The sequence below is a fragment of the Chaetura pelagica genome, unplaced genomic scaffold, assembly GCF_000747805.2.
Source record: "Chaetura pelagica isolate M959 unplaced genomic scaffold, ChaPel_1.0 scaffold210, whole genome shotgun sequence".
Taxonomy (NCBI): Eukaryota; Metazoa; Chordata; class Aves; order Apodiformes; family Apodidae; genus Chaetura; species Chaetura pelagica.
Window position 1 is genome coordinate 402839 of NW_009951862.1, and position 24835 is coordinate 427673.

At 40.9% G+C, this 24835-nt stretch overlaps 1 protein-coding gene across 1 annotated transcript in view; it reads right to left on the reverse strand.

The window, feature by feature from the left end:
- Nucleotides 1-24835, reverse strand: part of PTPN13 (protein tyrosine phosphatase, non-receptor type 13 (APO-1/CD95 (Fas)-associated phosphatase)) — a 103382-nt gene that overhangs the window by 55856 nt on the left and 22691 nt on the right. The window contains exons 6-7 of the mRNA XM_009993833.1: nucleotides 12421-12984; nucleotides 649-744 (exon numbers count right to left, since the gene is read on the reverse strand). Of these exons, the coding sequence (XP_009992135.1) occupies nucleotides 649-744; nucleotides 12421-12984 (660 nt within the window). The remainder of the gene's footprint in view (nucleotides 1-648; nucleotides 745-12420; nucleotides 12985-24835) is intronic.

Below are 24835 nucleotides of genomic sequence, written 5' to 3' on the forward strand. Positions count from 1 at the left end.
AACCCTCACAGCAAAAACCAATGAGAAAAAAATAATTAAACCAAGTGTGTCCCACATAGAACTTTTTCAATTTACTGTCATTGTACAATAATAACTGGATTGTTTTTTGTGCCTCTGAAGACAGCATGTGATTTTAAACAAGCACTCCAATAAAACTTTACTGTTTCCAGCTTTTCCTACCAAGCTCCCCCTTCCAGAGTGCTAAATGTCAAACTCTAAACAGACTGCCAAATTATGCTGAACTGCACAAAATGTTGTAATTACATGAGATCATTTTACAACTTCATATTAGGGGTTATGATCAAGCCTCCTACTAAACACTTAATACTTCTGGGGTCTATTTTTCATCTCAAAGTTTTTTATTCAGGCTTTTGGTTTATTTGGGTTTTTTTTGTTTGATAGGTTTTTAGAATGATGGAATGGTTAGGGTTGGAAGGGACCTTCAAGATCATCTAGTTCCTGCATGGGCAGGAACACCTCCCACCAGACCAAGTTGCTCCAAGCCCCATCCAACCTGCCCTTCAACACTTCCAGGGATGGGGCAGCCACAGCTTCCCTGGGCAACCTGTGCCAGTGTCTCACCACCCTCACTCTAAAAGAATTTGGGGGTTTGGGGTTTTGTTTGTTTGTTTTTAACACAGCTCTTACCTTGCCTGAAATCTGGTTCCGAAGAAATAACAGATGGACTTTCACTCGAAGTGCTATAAACGTCACTGTGGTAAGATTTGTACCTCCTCAAAGGCTCTGAAAGTTTAAATCAGAGTATTAGAAGAGTAAGAAAGCAACAGTTCCAATGCAAAAATCAAACATATTAACATTTGAAATTATTCCGAACTATTCTCAACACATTTTTAAATGCCTTTCTGTGGCCGAACAGTCTGAAAACAGACACTCGGCGGATGCTGTGCAGACCCATTCTGTCCCTGCAGCCTGAGGGTTCCTGTGGTCTGCCTGACCTGTCTTGACTATCCTAATGGAGCCACCTCCTCTGAACTTCTCTCTCACCTCTTTAAATATGATGACCTAGAGGACAGAGGGGAATGGCAATGAGTTTGTGCCTGGCACAAGAGGTGTGGCAGGTGTGTCCCTCCAGTAACTTTTCCACCTTCCCAGGTAACCATCCAAAATAGGTCTGGTGCAAGAGGAACTGAATAGTGACAAAGATAATGGTCCACCTACCTTGGAGGAGCCACCAAGGACAAGACAGACCACGCCCCACATCAAAATAGCTTTGTTTAAGGAAAAAAAGACAGGTCCTTGTCATAACTGACTCGCTTCTGGAGAGCAAGGCCCTGCATGCAGGCCAGACCCACTCCTCTGGGAAGTCAGTTGCCCCCCTGGGGCCGGGATAAAGATGTACAGAGAAAACTCCCTGCTCTAGTTCAGCCCTCACATTACTACCCATGAGGTATTTTTCAGGGAGGCAGTGATGAGGCAGCAACATGAAGTCCAAGGGCAATGAAGAGTGACTTCAGGGCCCTGGGACAGCTGATTAAGGGATGAGGAGCACAGGTCCTGTTCTCCTCTACCCTTCCAGTTGCGGGGATTGATGAGGAGATAAAGAGGAAGAGCCAGCGCACTGATTCCTGGCTCCTGAAAGGATGTTGCAGCAAGGTGGGGAGGACAGTCAGTCTCTTCTCCCAAGTAACAAGCAATAAAACAAGAGGAGATGGCTTCAAGTTATGCCAGGGGAGGTCTAGGTGGGATGTTAGGAAAAGCTTTTTTACAGAAAGGGTTAAGCACTGCAAGGGGCTGCCCAGAGAAGGGGCTGAATCACCATCCCTGAATGTGTTTAAAAATCATATAGATGCAGTGCTTATGGATATGGTTTAGCAGTGGGCTGGTAGAGCTAGGTTAGCAGAGATAAGTTAAAGTTTGGACTGGATAATCTTACAATCTTTCCAATCAGAACCATTCGGTGATTCCACAATCTTAATAATATCCAAAAAAACCACAACCCAGGACAACAACAAATCCCTCCTGCAACCAAAACTAGCTAAACCTTTGGTGTGCTCCTCTTGTGTGCAGAAAGTGACCATGAGGAATTAGTCCCTCGTTCCTTCATGATGGAAAAAGGAAAAATACCCAGAGAGACAAAGCAGGAATTGGAAAATTATACCTAATTGGATTTTTGACATCCACAAAATATGATTAACGATCAATTAGTAAGACCCTATAAGACTGGAAGAGCTAAATGCATGCAATCAAAAATGAAAACAGTAGTCTCAGCTGCTACTCATGGTAGGTTCTTTAAATAACATACTGGAGCAAAGGACTCCACAGGAGGGGTAGGTAATTGACATTTGCAACCATCTCCCAAAACTTTCCTATGCACAAGCCAACAAACAACCACAGAGTGTGGTAGAAGCAGAAAACAAAACAAAAAAGTCCCCATGTTTTGATATTACCAAAGCTTCACTGCCTAAGTGAGAGGTGTTTATATTTGCAGAAGGCTGTCTCAGGTCCAACCAGTTAATGTTTTCAAAACCAGAAGTGATTATATAGAGAAAACACAGGTAACTGCTGTGAAGACAAGTGGAAAGCACTACAGCAAGGACTATGAAGTGTAAGAATACAAAATGGGGAATACATGAGCATATGGGTCTGGACATGAGTCTTAACACTGCAAAAAGGAAGTAAGAGATTCTGACTTCCCACATCCAGAAACAAAAGGCCTGGTGAAGTGCCCTGCAGGAACAATAAACCTGTGCCACAACCTGTATTAGGTCAGAGGATGAGTTAGACGTGCACTCACCAGCACTACTCATTCAGACTTCTTAGAGAAGCAGGGAAAACTCCAAAAGGAAAAAAGTAGGAAAATACATTAAGATAATACAGTAGATCAAGACTAAAGACTAGTTCACGTTAACCATGGAATACTTCTTTCTAAAACCTTCCTTCTCCATGCCAGCATTTCCCCCATTCCTACCAGCTCACTTGCTCTGTGCAGCTCCTGGCCCATCAAACACAAGTTTAAAAAAAACTGGGGAAAGTAAGTAAAGTCACCAACCAACCCATGAAACCAACTACTTCCACCAGCCCATCCCAGCTGCCTAGCTGATGAGCACAAAACCCAACCCCAAGGATGTTTCACATGACTCTTAGATACAAGACATCCTGCTCCCACATTTGCAAACCGACCCACAGCAAGATGAAGAGAACCCACTGCAGGGGGGAGGTGCTGGGGGCTGGGCTTGCTTCAGTCTTTCACAGTGGCTACTGTCAGAGTTTGGGATCTTACAACAGAAAAATGTTCTGCCAATCTAGTGAGCCTAACAAAGGAAACAAAAAACAAATTCAGTGGGTAGTTTTTGGAGATGTACTTTTAAAATGCTCCCAGCCCTTGAAGGGAGGCATCAATCCAAACATGATACTGGAGCTGCAGTACAGAAATGTTTTAACTGAAAACAGATCTCTTCTTTCCCAGCAGCTTTATTAGCTGTAGGTTTTTCAAGTCTGCTAAACTGACTTTGAAGCAAGAGGATGGAAAGGGAACAATAAAACGTAACACGAGCTTTTGAACAGATTTCTGTTTTTCCACCTCGTCAGCAGTCTGGGCTTCCTTAATCACAGTCAAGTTGTGGCTCCATTTTGGTTCTTTGATACATGAAGTTTTATAAAAAATAAATGTCAAGGGGTAAAAGAGTAACACACAGTTAAAGCAGGAAGCAGATACTTGTACGTGGTGGCATGACAGCTGACTCTGCTGGGTATTTGACTCACCCTGTCAGCCGGAACTGGTGCCCTGCTGTAGGCCAAGGGGTAAATTCAGGAGCCAAGAAACATAAAGCAAGATTCTCAACCACTGCTTATGTCCACGTCTTCACAGCCCTCCCCATGAGGCCCAATTTAAACCAATTCTCCCAGCATTCACCAGTAGAGACAGCCATGGGACCACCCTCCTTTCTTGTCCCACCTTTCTGCCTGAGCAAGATCATACAACTTGACCCAAATAACAAAAAGGTACTCTTTTCCTCTGAAAACATTTTACAACCTTTCCACAATGGGGCTGCATCAATTACTAACAGCTTGTTCAGCCACAGACAAAAGTTTAAAGGCAACTAAGAAGCTACGGCCTGAAATGAGTAGTAAATCTTCTAGATTTTTCTTTGCTCTGCTCCGTTCACAGAAAATATATACAGATGTGGAACTCTTAGCTGCTGGGGCACCTTCTCTTTGGCTACTGCCTTCTGCTGGCACACACCCATCTACGTACACACTGCCATGCATCCTCCTAACACCACAGGTCCTCTTAACCAAACATCATCTACACACTTCAGGTCTGCCAACATTCAATTCAATTGTAAATATTGAGACTACGGTATCTATAATGCTTACAAAATTACCCAAATAATTTAGGCTGTCTCCTCTCTTCCAGCAAATTCTCCTCAATTCTAACATATTATATTAAAATTTCACTTCAGAGAAGGCTCTTGGATCATGCCCAAGCCAAACTTCTGGCTTCCAAAGGTCATGAAGTCCCAATTCTGGGATCAAGTTAAGCTTTTCACACAATGGTTTCAAAAATGAGGACAAACTTCTAGCCTGTCTGGCTGGGAAGGAATTAAAAGATGGCATGCAAAAAAGATAAAGGCAACAATAAAACAACTTATCTCCTGTATTCATAGTTTTTACTGGGTTTTTTAAAAGGCTTTGTTTTGTTGTTTTGTTTGGGGTATTGTGTTTTGTTCATTTTTAAAATTTATTCTTGCTGAATGAAGAGAGACTTCAGAATTGATTTAACTACTAGAAACATCAGGCACATTGTGGCAAAAATTATTCTACCAGATATCCTTCTTCACATTTCAGTGTTTTGCTTACAATGTCTTACTAGAACACTTCAAGTCATTTTATACCTTAGTAGAAAAACAAACCTGAGCTTAAGCATGTTTCAAGAGTCCATAATTACAACGAATAAATAAAACTTGTGCTAGTAATACAAGTTTACAGGCAGCACCACCACCATACAGAGGTGAATTAAGCATTACAACTTGAAGAATGTGTTTGTGCTGCTTGGTGCAGCAGTGTTGCTTTTTTCAAACTCCCTATCAAAGCCAGCAGAGGATAACCTTAGAGGCACCCAACCCAGTATAAAATAACAAAACACACTATTTATGCAAGACAAGACATGCAAGCCTAGACAAGTAATTTACAAAAAGCCTCGTCTCAGCCAACTTCAACAGAAGGTAGAGAACCCCCATTTAGCTTGAAATTTCATTATCCTGAACACATGACTAACATTAGATACACAGGTTTTGAAATATGTATTTTTAGAGAATCATCACTGGCTGAACAAAGGAAGAAAAGGACAGATGGCAGAGCTGGACAGGCAGTTTCACGACAGGGAGGGACCTCTTGCTTGCTCTTTGAGGTTTATTGGTGGGTGTCTCTATTATGCAAGAGTGTTACTATAACACCATTTAAAATACATTAACTCTCTTTTAGGAGAGGCTGAGACTTGCTTTTTTCACAAGAGTCTAACCAATAGGTTAGGGTCATATTTACTCTTTTTCCTCTTTTCATACCTGAACTACCTCAGGCAAGGCAGCACAGGTTTAACAGGAAGAATGCAATGATCCAGAATAAATCTCTGGTAAGGATTCATATCCAACTAGGTGACAAGAGGAACAAACCCATTCAGGTATTCCATGGGAGCAGGCTCATTTGATCTTGCAAGATTTTCACCACCTATGTTCTAAATGAAAAAGCTGTACTGTGCATACAGCCCAAGTCACCAGCCAGTCAGCAGACTCCCTGGAGAGTCTAACAGATACCTGATGCACAGGGTCTAGGAGGATCTGAGGGACAGGAATAAACAGAGCCTTGTAAAAATGCAGAATGCACACATTGCCAGAGCTAGACTGGAAAGAAAACCAGCAAGATTAAAATTATCTCCAGGCTCTGGTAAGAACTCAGTGTCTTGTACTTCAAAGACACACTTCCTTTCTGGTCTGGATCATGCCATCTAGGGTAGGGTATGGAAATGGACACTGACTGAAAGAACTGCAAATAAAGTTGTTTGTATGTTTAAATTTAAATGCTTTATCCAACTGAGAATGTAATGTGTTGAGTCAAAAATTGTAATACTAGACGTTGTGAGCTACTGAAAGCTCAATAAAGCACATACTACTTTGCTGTGCAAATTATGGAATTGTAAGAGTTGTTTTACCACTTTATGTTAAACTATGCAATTCAGAGGAAAATAATAGTGGTTGATGCCAAAGTACTTGCATTTCACAAAAATCCCACAAAAAATTCCCTTCAAAAACCAGTTTCCCTAGTCTGAGTAAAATTAACAACTGAAAGTTTTCCATCTAAAATTATATCAGTCCATAATCCTACACTTCAACTTCATTAATACAATTTCTGAACATTATTCTAACTGAACCTCATCCTCACCAGACTTAGCAACCACACAAGAATCCATCTCACCACCACTGAATGTAAATCATACTGCAGCACCATGATCCTAAGACATGTGTAAACTGAGCCTGGATCTGCTTTCACAAGCCACCAGGTATAACACTCTGGATGACTCCTGCTTCCTCCGCTTTGCCTACTCATCCACAGGGACAACATACAACTCCAGAGATAAAGCATGCACACTTCATTGAATTTACAGAGGTAAATTTGTAAAGCAGCTACTCCTCTTTTGCCTTAAATCCATTCTCCCATTTAACCCACTTCTACAGAAGCTCCCAAATTCAAATCTCTGGGGCTTCATTTGCTGGGATAAATTCACTACCAACACCAGACTGATTATCTGCAGAAATTTTCCCTCATTAAAAAATGCAGCTTCAAGCCAAGACAGCTTTTAAAATTGTGACATTTAGAGTATCCCTAACTGCAACTCCCCACCTAAACATGTGGGCATGCTATGGAAGTTTTATAAATGGTGTCCAAATGAGTCTTCAATAAGAGCATTGTTTTGTGAGATAAAGACATGCAAGACTTAGGAGGCAGAAACATCTCTAGAAACACAGAATATTGCTGCCTCTTCTTGCTGATTGTATGAAGCAAGAAGTGGACATTTTCAGTTAGAAAAACCAAAGGTAAATAAAGAGAGGGACAAACAGAACATAAGGTTCTGGAATGCCCATAGTTCCTAATTTCAAAAACACTTAACAAAAGCTCGAAAATACTCCCAAACCATCCCCACCCCTAGATCCAGCATTCCAAGCCTCAGCAAGATGAACTTTTTTAGCAGCCTTCCCTCTTTTTCCTCCCTGTCTGCTCTTTAACCCACAGCCAGCTACATTACTCCTCTCCCAACTGGCTTTGTGCCTCTGGTATTCCACCAGGACACAGGCAACCTTTACACCCTGCTACCTCGTGCATCTCATTTACAACATCCTCATAAGCAAAACCACATATAAAACAGAAGGATGCATCTTCACTCAAGTAACACATGAAACAATTCACTTTGAATGACACAAAAACTCCAACCAAGGTGGGAGGAAGCTGCCTGAACAAATAAAAGGGGGGATACTCATTCAAGGACACCATCTCCCAGCCTCGCTGTACTATCAGCATAGCAGGCCTGAGATATGAAAGCTGAAGTGTATTCACACTTCACAACCCTCAGAAGATACAATCAGTTTTGTGCGAGACAAGGCAAAGAAAGATGGGAGCAGGAGAGAGCAGGTGACGTTTTCACACACTTGAGCAGCAATGGAGGCTTCCAAAAGGTAAAAGAGCATTTTCTCTCTGAAATGGGACACTATCAATTGGTGCCAAGCAACAATTTCCAAGTTTCAAAAGAACAACAAAAACAAAATCTGATTTCCCAGCAGAGATCAACACCTAGCAGCTTCAGCACTCCAAATAATTCTGCCTAAGTTTACAAAACCTACATAACAAAACCAAGAAGGAACAGTAACGGTGGAGATGCAGAACTTACTCTTCCATTTGTTGGCAAGAGAAAGACATTCTTTTGGAGTCTGTTCTTACTGTTCCAAATTGGCTACACTTGGAGTTAAATAGCAGTCCCTTCCCCCTCATCTGGCTCATCACCTAGTAATAAGCAATCACCTTTACTACACAACAGACCAACAACTGCAACCCTGAAACTGTGCAGCAGAGTAACGTAATACAGTGCGCTGGGTTTGTGGGGTGAGGTTTTGGTAGCAGGGAGGGGCCCCAGGGGTGGCTCCTGTGAGAAGCTGAAAAGCTCCCCTGGCTCTAAAATCCTGCCACACCTCTGGCCAAGGCCAAGCCCATCAGTGACAATGGCTGTGCCTCTGTGAGTAACATCTTCACGAAGGGGAAACTAACTGCTCTAAGACCTCAGGGCAGAGGAGAAGGGGAGGAGGGAGCAACACCTCAGCATATACCAAAGGCAGTGAGGAAAGAGAGTGGAAGAGGTGCCAGACCAGAGGTTCCTGTGCAGGAGCACAGCAGAGCAGCCTTAGACCTGCAGGCCATGATGGACCATGGTGGATCGTATGCAGACCTGAAGCCCTGAAGAACCATGGTGGAGCAGATGTGAACCTGCAGCCATGAAGGACCCCACGGCAGGGGAGGTGGCTGTTCCCGAAGCAGCAGTGACTCTGTGAGCAGCTCCTGAGGGTCTGCACCTCGTGGGAGGGACTGATGGCAGAGGGGTTGGTGAGGGACTCTCTCCCGTGGGGAAGCAGGGCAGGGCTGTGAGGAATCCTTCTCCCTGAGGAGGAAGGAGCAGCAGGAACCACCAGCCTGGGAACTGACTCTAAACCCCATCCCCATCCCCCTGTGCCGCTGGGGGGAAGGAGGGAGAGAAACCAGGAACAAAGTGATTTGGGCCTGGGAAGAAGGGAGAGGTGGGGTGAGGTATTTAAGCTCCGGTCTTTGCTCTCTCTTTGTCCTGTTTGCATCTGATTAGTGATAAATTAAATGTATATTTTTTCTGCTGAGTCTGTTTTTTGCCTGTTACCACAGCTGGTGAATGAACCCTCCCTGTCCCTGTCCTTCTGCCCTGTCCCCAGGCTTCTAGTTGGATTTTCTCCTCCCCATCCCGCAGTGAGGAGGGGTGAGTGAGTGGCCACCTGGTACCTTTTTGCTGGCTGGGCCCAAACCACGACAGACAGCAAGTTCACGAGCAAGTAATTTGCAATGACAAGTGTTTTGAAAGCTTGAGTCTGCATTTGAGAGGTTCCAACTGTCTAACAGCGCAGTTTACATGGTCTGCAGTGCTCTACCAACTGCTCTGCTACAGCACAGCTGTTATTAAAGCTCTGTCATCCTTTCCACTATAAACTCTACTTTTCATGAGTTTATAATTTGGATTGTAAAAACCTGTTCTGAGTGAAAGCTTGGTATACCAGACCTTGAGCATGAGGACGTTTTCTTTTTCTAAGACAGTCAGCTCCTTAAGGTCTTATGAATACCAGAAAAGTTTCCCAGCTTAACCCAAATTAAGTCAAAGAAGAAATAAGCCACATGTCACTTAAGTTCCTTTGTATTTTGTAGAAGAAAGTTTTCTTTGGCCAAGCTTAACCTGCAGAGAGCCCAATGCCCCTTACCAATAGAAAACCCGAGAAACGATGTACAGACAAAAGCAGCAGCTCACTGCAATTTACAGAGACTTAACTGTGACCTAAATCTGGACTCAACCACATTGAAAATACCCCCAAGCCTACCAAATAAGTCAGATTGTGTCCTCTTTACTCAACCCAACCACCAACCCTGTTCCCAAGGCCTCTTTGTCCATTATTCCCACCCAAGCTGAAAAGAACCTTCGTTCCTGTCTACACAAGCTTTCAAAATACCTCATTCTCCTTCTTTTTTTCCTTCCAGTGCCTCTTATTTGAGGTCATTCTGTATCCCACACAGGGAAAGAAAAAGAGTTGCTGCCATATTCTGTGGACTTCTGTTCCACTCCATTTCGAGTTGTTGCCCACCTACCCACTACCAGCTGTAGAAAAGTAAGACACCCTTGCCATCAAGTGCTGCCTAAACTGCCAATTCTACCTTTATCAAGATGGGTGACATATTTTACCACAGCTTCCCACACAGTTGCTTGTATCTCTCAGCCAGGCTGGGTTGATGTCAGAAGAGCAATTCCACATGCACTTGATAATGCCTGACATTTGGAAATATGTGTCTGCCCACTAAGTAATGGAAAATTACATACAATGGTAATGGACTCAAAAACTTACAGGCTGTATTTTTCATTTCTTTGGCAGATGAAACTAGCAATTGACTATTTTTATGAAAGACCTCAAGCAACTAGTCTATTATAAACAAGATGTGAGATAAGGAATAGTAAAACATATAGAACAAAAAAGGAACAGAAGTCAACAGACTAGCAAACTTGATGTATTAAGGCCTGTGTGAATCTGCTCATTAAGGCATAACAGAATACTTTCAGTCAGGGTTCTCAAGCTCTGTAAAACACAGCAGTAATTAACTCCTACATGCAAAAGCATTCTCCCTCCATCTTACTAAGATACTCCTTTTTAAACTGGCTCTCATTGAAAATTCAAGTCCAGAACTAGGTTCTGGCGCAAAACATTTAAGTAGCTAACTGATAAATAAATATAAATAAAGAGCCTAAAATAAAACAAAAGAGCACACTCTCCTACCTTCAAGAGTGAAGCATACCTCCACCCTCTGATGAAAGCAGAAAACTCAAGAACACTCCAACTAAGTTATCAGTTGAGAAAGTACCTTCATTTTTTTCTAGCGAGTAATAAGTGTGAATTCAGAAAGATGGGCAGTGAGTCAGTAGCTATTGCCTCAATCTTCTCCAAAGAGATTTGTCACTCAGCTCCTGTGACTGTTAAGCCCCAGTTCCCAGTTTAATTTGACTGCACTTTCACCCCTTCCCTGGATGAACTGAGTAGTTTCACACATCCAACTATCTCAGTTTGCAAGGCAGGGGCATGTGATGGTTTTTTGCTGCCTACTGATCTGTTTGAATGAGAATGATAAACTCTTGCTCATCAATGGGTTTGGGCAGGCTTTTGGTTTTGCTGTTGTGCAACACAAACCTGCACAAAGCTGCACTCCTGAACAACAAGGCTATTGAGCTTTCCCAATGAAGGGAGTGGCCTCCTCTTCAACTTTTTCAGCTGCCTATCAGCAGAGATCCAAGTTGACTCATACACTTGAGGTGGTCCCCTTCAATTTCAGTCTCTTCAACCAAAAACCAACCAACCTTCCCCAGACCTCAATCAGTTATCTGGGTAAATCATGACAGATAGTGAACTTCTATTGAGATAAACGATGGGATCTCCACAAGTACTACTTCCATCTGTGCTCATACCTTCACGTTGTAATATAATGTTCATCAGAAGATGCCAATTTGATAGCACAAATAAATTTTAACTGTCTTGTCTGTACAACTTGTAAAGAAATCACAGTAGCTTTTTTAAAACTGCCTATGCTATTTCAGTAACACTCCTTTCTGGAACATGAGGCTGGGATGCATCCTTAGGAGAGAAAGAATGGGCTTCCCATGCTAACTGCAGCATAAGCATCACCCGAGATGGTCACAAGGGGAATGAACAGGCTTTTTCAGCAATTCAACATGGATTCAAGGCTTTATCATCCCTCCCTAAGGAAAAGGTATTTACACCTCAGTGCAGAAAAAGGAGGCAAAAGGTTTTCTTCACAGTTATGTCTCTCATGCAACAGAGAGGCAGTCATGGGTTTTCAACTGTGTTGATTTTGAATGCACCTGAACAGACAGACTGAGCTAGCTCTGTATATGCAGCTCTTCTACAGTACACCTTAGATTACACTAAGTCATGTCTTTTGACCCACCATAAGCAGGATCTCACTCTGCTCTCAGTTTCTATCCAGCTGTCCCAAATTTACAACCCCTGAAAATGACACGGCATTTTGAAAGCAAACAGAGTATGTCATTCCCCTCATAAGGTTCTGCATAAATACCATTTTATAGATTTCCACAAAACAAATAAAGTGACTTTCCTCCCACCCCAATTGCCCTTTTAATTAACTGATGGAACTTGTTGCCAGATATTCCCACTGAGGTAAAGATCTTACCAGGAGTCAAAAAAAAAAAAAAAAAAAAGTCATATTTAAGGGCTTAACTGCATCATCCAGAGTTATAGAGAGATCTGGAGATTAAATTCTCCCTTTCCTCTAATGTATAAATCCATTTCTAATGAAAGGAGATGAGGATGTTCCTTCAAGGAAAGCTACTTGATAATTGGCTGTTACCAACTTTATTTCTTTTTTCTAATTTTACTTCAGGAACTTGACACTGGCTGACTTACACAGATCAGCTACTTTCACTGGGTAAGCAATCTGGACATGCACATTTATCTCCATTGGCAACAGAAGTCCTAACGCTTTCACTTGACCTACAAACAGAAGATGAAGCAGTTTCAACAGCTGCTACAGGAGATCTCAAGCTTATCATCAAGGGAAACCTGCTTACTGATTGGAATGCTCAAACAAAAAAGCTTCACCAACCTTCTCCATTCATAGCTTCCCTCAGAAGCTGCAACTTCTTCTGTCTCTCTCTTATCCTGTCAAAGGCACTTGATATTGCTGCAGAAGTTGATGTCTCGGGCACATGGCGGGTTTGGTCCAGTTCTGGGGGTCCAAAGATATCCAGAGCTATGCTCCCATCAGAATATATTGCTTCCTTGTTTCTGGTAGCAGTAGAAGTCCGAACTGTAAATGCTTCACACTGATGGTTGTGCCTGTGAGAGCCTTCAGCATGGTCCCTCTCAGCTGCCTTGTCAGTTGTGCAAAGCAAATCTGTGGAGGAAGCCCACACTTTCCGCTTGGGAGCCACATCTGTGTGAAGGTGACCTTTTTTTTCAAATTCATTGGTTTTACATCTATGAGGACAGAAAACATCTTCCTGCCCCAAGCTGTAATCTGCAGAAATGCCCTGGAAAAACTCTTCCTCTCCTTGTGTTCCCCTAATGGACAAAAATCCCATAGACTTGCTAAGTCCTTTGTTAAGCATGGTCTGTTGAGTGAAGAGAGTTTTGTGCCCATCAGGTGCATCAGCCACCAATGTTTTTCCTGGAATAAGGAGACATTTCATACATGTAATTTTGCAGTTAATACACAAGACTGCAGCACAAGTTACAGTTAAAGTGTATAGGGAGCACACATTTTGGCCTTGATTTTGCCATGCAAAACAATCAGATGGCTACTTAAAGGGCTGCCTCAGTCAACAAAGACAACTCCAACTACTTTGTATCTGACAGGCATTTCATTTCTTTTATTTCTCAAGTGCTCAAGAAAAAAGTATGATCTACTACAATTCAGCATCAACATTAAAAAGCCCACCAACTACCATATACATGCTCCAAGCTGTTTTCTCATTAGTTTTATTTTTAAAATAGGCTGGACTGTCACCAAGAGTACTGTTTCATGATCAATCTGAAATCAGCTACTCCTCTCATCTCTCACACCCAAAGACACCACCTACAACTTTTAATTACAAGTCCAGGTTTGTTCTACAGATTTACAGATGCCCTGCAGTACTAAGAAAATAATGACTGTGCAGTTAGGAATTTTAAAATCCTGTATCTTCCCTTTAATGACTATTTTTGGTGATGACAGTCTCTCCAAATAAAGAATACTCTGAAACAAAAACAAACAAAGCTTTCAAGATCAAAGTACACTTCATGTTTCATTAATAAATGGATCAGCCAATACAAATGAACACTCTTCTCCCTCTCCCTTACTATGAAATTACTTCCAGAATAAAAGAAGCTGTCAGAGGTGGATTACTATCAATGACATAGATGCCCTTTGCAGAATATCATCCCAAGGTCACCAAGAAGTTTTGATGAACATGTATGTCTGAGGCATAACATTTTCTCAAGGTATTAGCCCAGTTTTTCAAAACTAATTACAAACATCTCTAAGCACAGTCATATTTCTTAATATTAACAGATGACCTACAAGTTTACCTTTCATGTTCTTAAGTCTTCCTGAGACCAAAGAAGTATAAACATTATAAGAGTAACATCCCAGAGAAAAACTAGTACCCAAGACCACCAACTACTACTTGCTTTCTGAGTCTCTTACCTTTTGTATTGACTTTAAAAGAATACTTAAAGGATGCTCGTAACTGTACTCAGAAATTCTTTAAAAGAAAGGCTTTTGGCTTTACACCTTTCACCTCTGATACTCTAATTAAAGACAGGTGTTAGTTTTCAGTTTCTATTTCTGTGAGATTGAACTAAAAACAAGCATTTAAAAAAACAACAACAACAAAAAACAAACACAACTAAGCCAAATGAGACCAAAAAGCCCTTTGCTTCTTATGGAGACACAAATACATGAGGGTAAAATGTTAGGGTTTGGATTGTCTAAAAGTGTCATGCAAGAAATTACACAGTTCCCACATGTTCCAGCCAAGAGAATAAAACAAAAACCTTTGACAATGGCAATGAACTTCTGAAAGCATCTGATGCATCACTCCAGATTTTACAAATACAGATTTAAGTCTAAACTCAAGTAAACAATTATCTTTGTGGTCAAGTAAATCTTAGGTTATCATCTTATTCTCAGACTATGCATTCCTTATAAGGCTGGCAAATTACATGTCATATTCACAGACACATAAAAGCCTTTTAAAAATAGCTGTTCACTGTCAAGTTCCCACTTTCTATCTAAAGAAGCAGCGTGATACCCATTCTGCAAACACATACTCCACATTCATGGACATGCACATCAAGGACAGACATTCCCAACCAGGACTGTAACTCAGTCATTTGAGAGAGAGATAAACCCCAAAACACTGCAGTATTTAAGATGGTCATCAAACAAGTCAACCAAAAGGAGCTCCAGGAATTCTCCCCAATAATGAGAGTTCTAAGATTATTTTAGGCAGATAATACCAAAACAACCTCCTCTATACACTGTTTTCAGATTTTTTACATGTAAAAAAGCACCCCAAAAAACACCTCTGCAACACTGAAAGGATTTACAGGCACAAAATCTTACTGAACAGAACAATGGCAAAAAAAGAAGAAAAAAGAGAAACAGGGAGCTGCAAATCCAATGTATCAGAGAGGTTGTACATTCAGGATTACTTGGTACATCCTCAGTCATGACTCTGAAGAACATTCCTGGTTCAAAAGATCATTCAGGCACCTGGAAGCTTTATCTTTTTTCCAGGATCACATTCAGCAAAAAGAGCTAAAATGTACTTTATCTACCAGTGGTTATTCTTGCCATACAGACCCAGAGACAAACTTAAGCTGTTGTAGGTTGAGGAGAACTGCAGTGAAAGAGCCCAGCTGCCAGTGAAAAGGAGTGCCAGAGGGGAAAGTGAAGTCAGTCATTAATTGAAATAAGTAAGACTGGAGGGAAAAAAAAAAATCACATAGAAGAGAACAAACGTAGACACGTAGAATAAAAACAGAGCTTACACAACACTGAAACAGCAAGAACTGGAGAAAAACACATCCCAAGCACACAACACAACACATCCTTGAGACATAAGCCTGCCAGACAGACGAAAGGGATGGAAAAGAGCACTCCCCACAACTTATCTTGGTTACAGGCTGGAGCACGGGGTAGGAAACAGTGACTAATTGAAATCACCGTATTAACATCTCATCAGCATGTTAATAGAGTATAAGCATACTAAAATACCCACCCATAGGCTAGAGGGACCCCTGCTCTTCAAGTATGCCTAGTGACATCTTCATGCATTGTCACTTTACATGGATGTGAAGAACTAATCAATCAATCATGTCTACACGTGATATAATATAAAGAAAGATAAAGCCATTTTACATATCTCTGTGTACAAAAGCAGACCCTACGTTTGGAGAAGCTGAGTTGACTTTGTGGAATACCAGCTTGCTCCCTTTTGTGCACAGAACTGGAAATTATTCTTGGACTCTGTGTGTGGATTGGCTTACTGCACATTGGGTGACAGACCCTGCTTTGGGGACAACAGAAGGAAAGGAGCATTCTCCTCACCAAAGCTATAGTTTCCATGGACTTGCAACACTGGGACTAGATGTAACAGAAGCTGCTTCTAGTTCATGCAGAAGACACAAGCTCCTTGCCTTGGCACACAAGAGATGTTCTCTATTCCCCAAGACATCCACCCACCTAGTGAACACCACCTCACCAGCAATGACTGTGAAAGTTCTTATCATTACAGCTTTGCCACTCATTCAGCTAATTGCTTGATGAGACAGGAGATGAGCTGTTCCATCAGGGAGCAGTGCAGGAGGCATTCCACTTCCACACAGCTCTTCCACTCTTCTGAGCGATGTCTACAGGTCTGTATAACTCATACCCACATTGACATGTGCAGTGAACACGAGCTTTTAACCTACTACCAACAGGAACCTACAGATGCCTTAGCACTCAGTCTTGAGACTGTAAAATGCTCTTGCATACCTTTCATCTTACCTTTATTACTCTCCCCATTCCCACTTCCACTTTTCAGCAGTCCTAGCACTTTTTCCCACCTCTGCAAAACCCATTGCTCTCTACCTAAGGTCATTTCAACAAGCTCTCCCCAAACTAGCTCACAGTGTCAGCATGACCTGGGTAAGAATCATCCTGAAAGAAAGGCAGGAAAGAACCTAGGAGCAGGGGCTGCCTGCTCAAGTTGGGCATCCCGAGAAGTCAAACCAAAAAAAAAGGAGCAATACAGAACTTTCAGATCCATACTTTATACCAGCCATCATGCATGCTGCTCTGGGCACCAGAGAGCAGAGGTTAACACTCAAGGACAAGACTCAATTGTCGATACCAGTGAAAAAAATGGATCAGGCAACCAGAAATAAATCCATTCCAGTTCTTCTGTTTTCAATAACTTAAATCTGTCCTCATTCCTCATCACTTTTTTTTTTTTTTCCCATTGGCTTCTTCAACACTGTCCTGGTTTAAGCCAGGATGAAGCCAGTTTTCCTTGTACTGATTTTTTTTTTTTTTTTTCCTTTAGAGAGCTCTCTAAACACACTCCCAGCATGACATAGATCAAGGGATTTAAATGACTGCAGTAAGTCTCCTAAAGGACAAGGCTCTTAGGTCTAGCTTTCAGCTAACAGTACACCTCCAGAACACAGCAGACTGGAATAATACTTTCAGTTGAATGGCACACACAAGTACAAATTCATTAAGCCAATACAGAGTTTATCCAGCAACTTCACCCCTTCCCCCCAGCCCAGTTTTTATGATTTTTATGTGGGGAAGATGAAGGGAAGAACTACCAGTAAAAATGATATATGAACAATAAAGATCCAAGTAGTGATCAAATGAAACATGACAGCATAATGGAACTTCTACATCTTTAAATTATAATGGATGGCAAGACTCATAGTATGATCTTCCTTTTAAAAAATGGCTTGTTTTTGTAATGGAAACTGTTAAGACTTGTCCAAAGCATCTTGGCTCCTCTAAAGACATGAAGTATCTCAACTAAGACCACACAGAGCTACTCAATGCTTCAGTTACCCAAGGGTGTAACAGGATAGAAAAGTGCCTCCCTACTTGTCATTGATGGTGAAAGGACAAGCTATTAGTATTTAAGATACTGCAGCATGTAGGTAACTTCAAAAGATGTGCTTTCCCCTTCCCCAAATACTTCTCTGCAGAACTAAACTCTTCTTCATGCTCATCTGAATAGTATCTGGGTTCTTGATTTTATGTATTGCCCTTGGGTGTTTATCCTCTACTTGATGCTACATTACTGCAATTACTTATAATTACTGTAAATAATTCAAATGTAATTATAGTAATTGCACGATTCCAAAGTGTAATATATAGTGAGGCAATGTAGACAATAAAAATAGCAATTAATCACCAAGAGTTCACAACAAAATTCCCTCGTGGTGTTAAATGAAAACCTAGTTTCCTGCACAACTTCAACTGGCAGATGCATTTGCTAAATGACCATGATCTGCTTCCTTCTTCCTTTGGTGTCTTCAGCTGTGAATGCAACTACACCCTCATCTTTCACTCACACAGACAGTCATCTGGTTCATTTTCCTCTAAGCAAGAGAGTTGTTATCTGGTCCTAACTAAAAGCAGCCTGACTGTAATTACTTGTGTACCACCTTGATTGTATAGGCAATTAATCAAATACTATAGAAGTGCAAACACAGTCAATGCCATCACAGACCATATTCAGGTTTTACTCAATAAATTCAGCTAAAGTCTCTTGAAAAAGTCTTTCTGATTCCCTCCTTCCTCAGTTTTCATAAAACAAAATACCCTTTTCAGCTCCATTTTAGCAAAGCTGATGGATGTATAGATATATACACACACAAAGGGGGATGGGGTGAGGAAGAGAGAAGACTTGGGGGGACAGAGAGATTGCCTGCATGTGCATTGATGTGCACACCATCATTCCCAAAATGAAAGGCCTGAGAAGAGGAAATTGTTGTACATGAGTTTAAAAAACATCTCCCACACTATCTTTCTGCAGAAAACAGAATGACAGAGAAATCTTTATCCCAAAACAATGCAGTTAGCTTCCAAATATGAGTGGGTGGCTGGTGGAGGAGTTGGGTTTGCAATCCCTTTAGGGCCAGCTGAGAGCCAAACAGAAGTTGACTGCTCAGAGTGGCACCTCCTCCTTTCTTTTACTTTTTCAATTTGAAAAAATGCAAGTTTCAGATAGAAGTACTCCTAAAACAATGAACTCTTTGTGAGGGAAGAAATGAGCTGGACACAAGGTCTGCTGAAAGCACTCTAAGTAATGACCAGGATATAATTCTGTAGAACACTATGCATTCTGCTTTGGGCTGACATGGTTCCTCTATCAAAACCCAAATAGCTCCAGAAACTAGGCTGCTTGTTGTCAACACTGGTCATGAATCTTGCCAAGTAGCACTTCATAAATGCAACATTTTAACTCTTCCCTTCCTAAATAACTGCAGAAAAGAAACTGCACCACTGCTCTTCTCCACTCCAGTTTACAGGCCAACTGTCTTCTCCCTGGATTTCTGTGTAGTCTAGGAGAGGCTCAGTGATATAGCTGCTTTTCTGCACAGAGACAGCATTTGGCACCACTGGTTTGGCTTCCCCACTGATCTTTGCATCCATCCTTATTTTGGCTTCAGAGTTGTGAGTCTGCAGGCAGTGCCACAGTGACAGTGGCAGGCTGGAAGTTCAGTGCAGCAGCAACTAGACTTAAATTCAAAAAGATCTCCACCAACACTAACCACCAGTATGGCTAGATGCAAACAGAAACAATTATTGGAAGAAAACAGGCATGGTTTCTGCAGTGCAGAAGAGTATTTTATTTTTAAACATGAATTTTTCATCTGGCTTCCATTTGGTTTTGCTGAACTCTGGCCATCATTCTCCACCCACTTAGTTCCTTTTTTCTAGTACTGAGGAGACAGGGGAAACAAAGACAAATAATAGTATTTCCAGATGAGAGATTTTTCAATTCAATGGAATTAAATTTGTGCTGTGCTTTTTGATAAGTTAAATCTGCTTGCTTGGATTTAGCAAGAAAATGAGGATACTGTTTCAGTTCACATGTGGCAATCACTGCTACAAACCATTTCTTTGTAGACCCAAAGCTGCATTTCCAAAAAATCCACAATCAGTTTCCCTGGATCAAAAGCAAAAAGGGACAGATTATTTTCTCTGAGAGTTTTTGCTGGGCAGTTATAGCAGTAATTGATATTAGAGAATCACAGAATGCTAGGGGTTGGAAGGGACCTTTGGAGATGGTCGAGTCCAAACTCTGTCAGAGCAGGGTAACAAAACACTAGAACTTCTTGGTGAAATTAAAAGCAACTTCACTTGGCCTTACAATCTCTTATTCTGTTTACACCACCTACCATTTTTGCTGCACCTGACAGAGTGTACAGTCTAATTAAACTGGGAGTTTATCAACATCTGAAGGTTTTTTTCAGCACTTCTAACTTTTTTCTGCTACATACAGTTAAGGTGAACCCTCATGATCTTTCAAATAAACTTGAGGATTTTATTCATGGTGCATATATTCTTTTAGTAGAGATGAATGATGTGATTTTGCAGGATACAACTGTGGTACTGTAACATACAAGGTTAATTAATGACAGTAGACCACACTGCACAAGTCAAGCTAAAAGCAGAGACTCTCAGAGCAAGAAAGCAAAGATGAGACATCTGTTAGTTAAACCTTTTTAAAAGATGAAATATCGCTGCGAAGGTCTGTCCTTGGTGTTCACAGATCATTAACATAAGTTGTAACTTTGTAAATAACCACAAGATGCAGAATTTCACTGACTGGAGGGCTGGGAAGCAGGCTGCCAGCCACATACAAGTTTTGGAGATTTCAAATGAGCTTTAAACAGACCACACATCCTTTTGAAGGAAGAGTGCCACAGTTTGGAAGGAAGAATAACACAGTGAATTAACTCTTGCTTTGTATTTGGAAGAGTTTGACAGTCACTTACTGTTTGGACACAACAAAATAATTTTATCTAGCAACTTCCACAAAGAATTCTTCAAGAAAACCCCTTAAGATCTATAGTGCTTTGAGTACAAACCTTACAAATAATACTCATCATTTCAGATGACTCACACCAGGTTTCACTATTTCTATTTCTGCTGGCTAAATTAGTTCCTGAGTATGACTTGAACAAGAGCAAACATTCTGTAATGTTAATACAGAATAAATTACTTCTGCAGTCAGCCCTGCCATGAAGCCCATTCAACAAGATGGCCACAGAAAGTAAGTCATGAAAGAGACAGAAAAATAAATTTAACTGCAGAGAATATTAACATGTAGCTATTTGCTTATTTCATAATTATTTCCAAGATATAAAAGACAGAAATTAAGAGCTGAAAATATCCAACCTTGGTACATAAGGAGAGAAAAATATCCAATATAAGTATGTTAAAAGAAAAAAAGAACCTTTGTCCTAAGTCAACGATAAAGGCCCAGCAGTTCTCATTTCAAACGACCACGGTGTGGAAAACTGATCTTAATGACTTCCAAAGACTTCAAGCACACATCTTAGCGTTTTTCAAAGACTGCACATACCTAATGTATTAGCTGACTACTCTCCAACTGGGAGCCCATCTCTTGCTGAGTCATCTCTATATTCCTAACCTTAGCATGACTTACCAGGTATCTTAAGTTAGATACCTACAGTAACACAGGAAATGCCTTAGCTCTGTGCTGCTTTTTTCTCTGCATGACATCTATTAATTTAAATGTCACTAAGTTTCTCACAATGATTCAAAAGAGCTTCACCTCAGGAGTATCAGATATCTTTTGTGCTCTCCAGGGAAGACTTCTCCTCACCATATTTACTTCCTTAAATATGCTGGTAAAACGTCTGGTAAAATTAGACACCTTCTTATGCATGGCCCTTCCCCTCTCTTCCAACTGCCCCAGTGCTAGACGGGGCCCAAACAAGGAAGATAAACCCAAACATTTAGATTTTAGAAGACAACTGACATGACCTGTAATTTATGAGACAGTTCACTCAGGATCATAATCCTTCCTACCTAGCTTCCTACCTTTCTAAGAGCTTGCTGTTTTGCAACTGGAGTAAGAGGTGTGTATTTCAACTACACACAGCAGCAGGGTCAACAGAGGCAAAAAAGGACTCCATGCTTCTCTGAGCTGTTTTTTTTGTTTCCTTTGACTATTTTTCTTAAACCCTCATCTGGCTGCCTATTTCTGGCACTTCAATCTATGAGATTATCATCAGTATAATTAGTACTACATTCCACAGCTCACTTTTCCAGAAATCTAAAAGCTGTGCCCTCAAGGCAGTTCATCTGTGCTGTTATTGATAGACTTTGTACCAGCAAACCAACAGACCACTGCAGAAAAAGAAATAGCCCAGTATTAAATTGCCCTGGTTCAAATGTGAGCTGTCACTCTTTAATATCAGCTACCCATTTCACTGGGTTCTCACTCTCTTTCAAATACATAATTTAGTACACATGCCAAGTGGAACTGAAAACTTGCTACCGCCACTTGGGTTATGTGAGGGGCTTTGTTTTGTTCTGTTTTCTATTTTGCTGATCCTCAATATTCCCTGAATGAATGGAATCAGGGACTGTATCTAAGACTGAGACACAGAGAATTAAGATGGTGCTACTAAGACACACCAGGAAATGGGACTGATAAAGAAATAATATTTGGAGAAGGAAGCTAAGAGGGTTGTAAAGGCTCTAGGGAAAAAGAGAAAAAGAACAAGAGTTTCACAGGTAATTAATATGATAGAGAAAAACTGAAACAGGATGAGGGAAGAAGGACAGACAGAACATAAAAAGTAAATGAATTGACTTCAATTCATCTTCTATTCTGAAAAATAAAAAAAAAGAGGGGACTCAAAAAACAGAAAATATTAAAAATATTTTCTTCATCTAGGAAGGAAGAAGAAACAGGAAGAAAGAAGCATAACATCAAAATATCATAAAACCCACACAGTAAGTGGGAAACATTTTTGCTGGATGACAAATCATCCTGATAAAAACAGGAAAAAAATCAAGTATTGAAAATCATCTCATTACTAACTTGTACCTTTGGGAGCAGGCTTGGAATGATACAGGCAAAATAAGGTTTGCACTGGAACAGTGATGCCTTAACATTCATGACCTGTGGTGCCAAACTTTCTTTACCTGTAACACTGTGTGTGCACTGCACGTGCAGCCAGAGAAATGGGCTCCTTAAGGGGTTAATGGGTTCTCTTGAGAGAAAAGAAGATTAGGACTAATCAGCTGGCTTTACAATCTGGGGGTTATCAAGCTCACTCACTTCACAAATATTATTTGAGTAAAGCTTACATTTAATTAGTTCTCTTTGGATAATGTGATGTTCCCTAGAAAGATAAACCCTCTAAAAAATTACTTGGACTGAGGTCACTTAAAATCCTGTGTTGAATGTACTGGTTGATAGCAGCTGAGCTAAGTGGATGACTTGGTCTCAAATACCCCTTAGCTCTGGTTGTTCTTCCCTGACCCAGTGATTTTCACAAGCACACACACTGCAAGGGAACTTTCAGAGATCAGACAATGGACCCTACAGGAACTTTATGGTAATTAAATAAAAGCAACACCTATCATAGAATTACAGCATGGTTTGAGTTGAAAGGAACATTCAAGATCGTGTAGATCCAACCCCCCTGCATGGGCAGGGACACCTCCCACTAGACCAGGTTGCTCTAAGCCCCGTCCAACCTGCCCTTCAACACTGCCAGGGATGGGGCAGCCACAGCTTCCCTGGGCAACCTGGGCCAGGCTCTCACCACCCTCACACTCAAGAATTTCCCCCCAGTGTCTCACCTCAATCTCCCTTCTTCCAGTTTTAATCCATTCCCCCTTGTCCTCTCACTACAAGCCCTTGTCCAAAGCCCCTTCCCAGCTTTCCTGGAGCCCCTTCAGACACTGGAAGGTGCTCTAAGGTCTCCCCAGAGCCTTCTCTTCTCCAGGCTGAACACCCCAACTCTCTCAGCCTGTCTCCAGAGCAGAGCTCCTCCAGCCCTTTCATAATTTTCACAGCCCTCTCAACCATCTAAGGAGCAGTCATACATACTACGTGATTAAAAAAAAATATCAAAGCTAATCAAGGAAAATCAAGGAGAGAACCTTCTAGCAAGTGACATTTTTCAAGTCAGAGGATACAGTAGAGAACCAGCAAATAGACCATCTAGTATACATCCTTCAAGTTGAAGACACAGTTCTCAGAGAAAGTTTCAGATACTATTCACCTTCATACTTAGCCAGAAAGCCATGGAGCTACTGGCTGAATCTATTAGGTTAATCTGCAAAACATAGACCATAAACCAAAAGCTTTTTTGTTAAGATATACTTCAGACCTCAGGGACAAACATTACTGCTAAGCAAGGGAGGAGGACTCTGCTAAAAAGCTTAAACAAAGTTGTGGGTGGGAAAACAAAGAAAATCCTCAAATGACACATATTTTAAAAGTTAAGAATTTTCTAAAAAAATGAAAAGCAAACCAGCAAAAGAGTTTTCAGTTGTGTTAGTGAATAAGAAACTAACAACAACAAAGAAAAATAATACTTGGGATTGCTAATGAAGTGAGAACAGAGTTTAAAGACAACCTTGCTATCTCTGCAAAACTGAAAAAATATCCCAGTCATTATCAAAACACACAGTTGATGATAGTCATGGAATAAAAAGCAGAATAGATTATGGGAAGAGGGTATGGAAATGACAATGCTTGAGGTAGCAGCCAAACAGCAGTGTGCTCAAAGAGAGTTCTAATAAATAAATCATAAATTCATAAATAGAAGGTGAACAAAATGGAACAGGTCAAGTTGGTAAAAGAACAAAGGTGTGCAAAGAAACCACCAGAAATATGCAAAAATAAGGTTGAAAAATAACCTAAGAATAACAGGAAAACAAGGTTCTAATACAGCCCTTACAAAATATGGGGGAAGCAGGGAAAGACTGCATTGTGAGAAAGAGTTTAAGTTCAGAAAAGAAAAGCATTAAATTGACAAATCTAGTCAACTAGATTGATCCAGGCTCAAACCCTGTACAGATCTTCCGATTGCTATAGAAATATTGTGGAAAAGAATAAATTACAAAAATCCAATAAGAAAGCAAAGGCTCTGAGAAAGCAGTCAGAACAGTGCATTTGTGCCAGAAAACGAAGAGACAGCTTCTACCAGAAATTACACACAGTGCTGTACTGGAAGGTCTGGCAACTACTGAGAGAAAGCTTTTATATCAGAAAGTAGCCTAAGTCTAGGATCAATCTCAAAAGAATCAATAAAGGAAGACTACCAGTGCCTTGCCAGACCTGTGTCTAACTTCTGTAATTTCTATTGCCACTGACAACTCCATGGATTATTTCAGTTCCTGCAATTCAGTGCACTGTTGCTTGACACAAAACTAAAAAACAGAGGAGCAACTTAAGCACATCAGCAAAACAACTTTGTTCTAAGTTTATCCCTCTGTC